The 4,381-nt window shown below is 57.6% G+C and overlaps 2 protein-coding genes across 2 annotated transcripts; one reads left to right on the top strand and one right to left on the bottom strand.

Annotated features, from left to right (window-relative positions):
- Nucleotides 1-1,269: 1,269 nt before the first annotated feature.
- ETH_00023145 (uncharacterized protein) lies at nucleotides 1,270-2,948 on the top strand (the record flags this gene model as incomplete). Its single annotated transcript, XM_013380820.1, has 3 exons — nucleotides 1,270-1,640; nucleotides 1,924-2,231; nucleotides 2,566-2,948. 3 exons carry the CDS (start codon nucleotides 1,270-1,272, stop codon nucleotides 2,946-2,948), a joined length of 1,062 nt encoding a protein of 353 aa, XP_013236274.1.
- Nucleotides 2,949-3,603: 655 nt separating this feature from the next.
- Nucleotides 3,604-4,376, bottom strand: ETH_00023150 (uncharacterized protein; the record flags this gene model as incomplete). The annotated part of the gene is made up of 1 exon (XM_013380821.1): nucleotides 3,604-4,376. A coding segment is annotated over one exon (773 nt), but the record flags the coding sequence as incomplete, so codon positions are not given.
- Between the last annotated feature and the right edge of the window lie 5 nt (nucleotides 4,377-4,381).

Consider the following 4,381-nt stretch of genomic DNA (forward strand, 5'->3'; position numbering starts at 1 on the left):
CCCCGCCTATTCTTTTCTAAGAGTGCTCTAATGGCTCTGTGGGTCTGTGCCTCTGCAGCTGCTGCTGCTGGGCTGCTTGCCGCCGGCCGCTCGGGCACGAGCAGCGTGCTGCTGCTGCTGCAGTGCAGCGCTGCCGCTGCTGCTGCTGCTGTCTCTCCTGCTGCAACACGCTGCAGCGTGCTGCTCTCATTTGCTTTGCAAGTTGCTTGAGGAAGAGGCCTTTGGGAGTAGAATTGAGTAGGGTTTTGTGCTGCAGCTCTCTTTGACTGCTGCAAGAAGGCCTGGAGGGGGGAAGGCGTGTCTGTTTCTGCCTGCTTCTGGTTCCAAAAGTGGAATATTAGGAATTAAAAAGTAATTTCATTTTTGAAAGTTTCTTATTCGGGGAAAATGAAAAGACGGAGGGGCTCCAGGGCTGCGGGCAGCCAAGGCTTTCGCAGGTGAAGTCCAGTGGGCCACCCCGGCTTGGGTGCAGGTGTTGGCTGGGTTGGCCTGGGAAGAATATGAAAAGGTCTTTGCTGAAGAGAAAACAATTATAAATATAAATTGAAATGAATTAAATAATTGTTTCTTCGCGTCTGCAGAACAAAAGAACTCAACTTGGGCGGTCCGACGGTCTTGCTGGGCAACCAGCCGCGGCCGAGCAGCTGCAGTCACGATAGAGATCCAGCAGCAGCCCTGTAGACTTTTCTTGTTCTTGAAATGCTTCTGGACTCTATCTTTCTTTTTTGGATTTATCGCAAGAGTTTTTTCTAGATGTAAGTTTCCGTTTCGCGCAGTGTTCCTTTCCCTCTTCGCTGCTACCGCTGCCGACGGACTGCCGCCGACCGGGTGGCTGCTGCTCGCGCCTCTGCTGCTGGCTTCTTCTCGCTCAATTTTCGAAATTAAAGGTTTAAATGATTTATTTGGGGGATTTTCCGGGCAAATATTGCGCTAGTTCGGCGCGAAAGAGGCGGGAAAAGCCGTTCTGGCCGCGCGTCGCTGCTGGTGGCTGAGCGCTGCGCGCGTGGGCAGTTTGCTGCTGCTTTGCGCGTTCTTGCGCGGCATTCTCCCGCGTTTGAGTTTTAAGGATTTGTACAAGTTTGAATTGTTAAAGATTAGCGCATTCCGGAGTCCGTAGGCCTCCTGGAGCCGCGAGCGCTTGCTGCTCCGCCGCCGCGGCGGCTGCCGCCGCCGCCTTCCCCCCTCCGCTGCTGCTGCTGCGGCTGCTGCAGCGGCCGCGTGTGCGTGGGTGTGTGCTGCAGCAGCTCGCGCGTCGGGGGCAGCAGGAAAATGTTCAGCCTGGGCGTGGACGGGGACGACGCCGTGGTGGAGCAGCACGCCGTGTCGCGGCAGCTCTCGCAGTTCCAAGACCGCATCATGCAGGAAGACGAAGAGCCCTCGCCGCGGGGCGAAGAGCACACGCCGTTGATAGCTTTCTTGACGACGAAGTTGCTGCGGACTTCGTTTACCCTCAAGGCCCTTTCTATGGCGTTGATGTCTTTGTTTTTTTTGGGCTTCGGCGGCCGCTGGGTCTTCACCTTCCACTCCCACCCCGACATGTCCAACGGCTTCCACCTGTCCATGGCCCTGCTGATGCTGCTGCAGCTCGCGGGCACTCTGGGCCTTTGCCTCTTCCAGGCCTTCGTCGCAGACGACTCCAAGTAAACCCTAAACCCTAAACCCTCGTTGGGCTTCGCTGCAAGCGCTGCGGCGCGGGCTCGAGCTGCTCCGCGGCGCCCGAAACCCAGAAATTCGCCCGCAGCCGGGGGCCCCCACGTCTCTTCCCTTTGTACTTCTAGAATTAATTGAAATTGAAATGTAAATGTGTTGGAATGTGCACTCAAATGCAATCGTAAATGTGTTCTTTTGGCTCCTTTTGTTCGCGTACATGCGCCAGTTGGGCAGTAAGTACAGCCGGCCACGGGCTCTGCGGTGTATGTACAGGTGGACCAAGGGGTTCCGGACGGGCAGCAAAATCCTCTCTGCTGCTGTCACTCTGGACTTGTTGACAGTGATGCTTCGTCTTGGAGAATACTTGTATCTTTACAACAGCCTGAGCACTTTGTGGTGGTCCAAGTTCAACATCACCAAGTCCGACTGGGTGATCTTCGCTGCAGCAAACTTGCTGGACTCCATAGCTCTCATCTCTTACGGCTGGGCTCTCTTCTACATTGAGTGTTACCACGACGAAGGCACTTCGGAAGAAGTCGCCTGGACCATGTTGGCGCTCTTCTCCCTCGCGGGCCTCTCCAGTGAGCACTTCAGCAGCACTTAAATGGCAATACAACACTAATAAGCACTTAATTATTTATTATTAATCATTTTATATGCACGTTTTCCCGCTAAGCCGAGCTCAAGTGGCCCCCTGCGCACCCCCAGCCTGAACAAACACCTGTCTATACACCGCGCGGGGGCTAGTGGCAACCCCGCGTTTGGAGTGTACAGGCCGCCTAAATGCAGCCACAAACTGCTCCATTATTGAAAATAAAAGGAAAATTAGAATAACTGGACATGAAGAGTCCTTTAAATTGAGTTTCAAGCACTGTTGTGCACCGAAACCCTGCGAACTTGTGCGTGCGGCCGCAGTGCTGATAATGATGTTCACGGGCTACGGCGCTGTGTTCATGCTGCTGTTCACGGCGGGGGCCTACGCTGTGTCTTGTTACTGGTCCTTTATGTTTGAGCCGCTGCTGCTGAAGTGGGCCCCGCAGCTGCACTCGCGGGACATCAACACGGACATAATGCCCACGGACTCGAAGCCGCAGCAGCAGAGCCAGTACCAGCCAGCAGCAGAGTTCGCCCCCGAGCAGCAGCAGCAGCCCCACTTCATCAACACCCAGTCCTTTTCTTCTATGCCCGGCGCAGTCCAGGCAACAGCAGACATCCCCACGCAGTACGACTACGCCCAGCTGCAGCAGCAAGTCTCTCAGGGGATAGAGATGGGAGTTGTCAACCCCTCTTACCAGTAGTGGCCTTTCGTGCAGCCAAATCGGCCCCACAGGCAGCCACCCAAAGGAGACCCCGGGGGCCCCCAGGGGGCCCCCGGTCTCAGCCGCGGGCCCCACGGCTCAGCGCCCTCGCCACGGTCGCAGGGGGCCCCCAGGGGGCCCCCTGGGTCTGCTGCTTGGCCCTTTTTGTGGATTTAGAGCCGCTGAGCTTGACTCAGCGGAAGTAGCTCAGCCCCGCCTCTTGCCTTAGCTGGAGGAGCGCAGAGCTGCTTTTAGTGAATACTTTAGGTGGACATACACCGCAACATCGCACAACGTTGGCAACTACTCCTTTATTTAATGCCGCTGCTAAGGCCCTGCTGCTCGCATGCGCCTTCGGGCTGCAGCCTGCGCTAGTTTGCTGCTGCCACATAACGCAGTATCTTCCTGCCAGCTGCTGCAGCAGGTCAGGGCCCCTAGTGTAGATCTGGGTCTTTTTTAGTACCTTTCGGCTGAAAATGCGGGGCCAGGGGCCCCTAGTTTGACACAGAAAGTCAGTTGCCCTGGGGCCCCCAGTAGGCGGGGCCTCTAACTGCCCCCAGCCTCGGGAACAGCGGCAACAAAGTGCTGCGCTGCTCCAGTCTGCTGCTGCAGCGCAGCAGCAGCAGCAGGGCCTCGCCCCACTAATTTGGCAGCCCTAGGCCTTCTCCGGAGGGGCAACTGCCGCGGCCTGCAGCACAGGCAAAAGTGTGTGCATCCGTAGACATGGAAGGGCAGCGCTGCTGCTGCTGCTGCAGCTGAGTGCAGCAGAGCTGCTGCTGCTAAGTGCAGCAGACTGCAGCAGCAGACCCACCAGAATTTCAATGCCTCTCTCCAGAGAAGTCGATCCCGAAGCCACTAAATCCCCCAACAAAGAAGAGCCCCCCACGCCATCTCTGCTCAGCATGGCGTGCTTAACTAGCCTGAGTCGCACACGGCCATGGAGGCGCATGCATGCAAACTGCTGCTGCTGCTGCTGCTGCTGCAGCTGCTGCAGCGGGGCCCCTGTGGGGGCTGCTGAGGCCTCGGGAGGCTGAGTTGTTTCCTGGATGCCTGCGTACCTGATGCTCTCTGGCTGCGTGAGGAGCTCGCGCCAGTCCGTTTGCTTTTGCTGCTGCTGCTGCTGCTGCTGCTCCGGGGGCTTTCCCGTGGCTTCTTGCTGCAGTCTTTGGGGGTCTTCCTCCTCCTCCCCAGGAGCCGCAGCAGCAAACGGCAGCAGCTGAGTGCCCTCGCGGGCGTAGTGCCGCGCAGCCTCCACCTGCACAAACTCTAGAGAGTCTAGAAACCCTGCGGGGCTCAAGTCATCGGGGTTGCGAGTAGCTGCTGCAACAGTTTGAGTGGCTTCTGCTGCCACCAGGTGCAGCGCGTGGGGCTTTGCTGCGGGCTGCTTGCTGCTGTCGCCTTGGGCATCTGCTGCTGCTGCTGCTGCTGCTGCG

Source organism: Eimeria tenella, genomic scaffold (assembly GCF_000499545.2).
Source record: "Eimeria tenella Houghton genomic scaffold, Eth_scaff926, whole genome shotgun sequence".
In the NCBI taxonomy this organism is placed as follows: Eukaryota; Apicomplexa; class Conoidasida; order Eucoccidiorida; family Eimeriidae; genus Eimeria; species Eimeria tenella.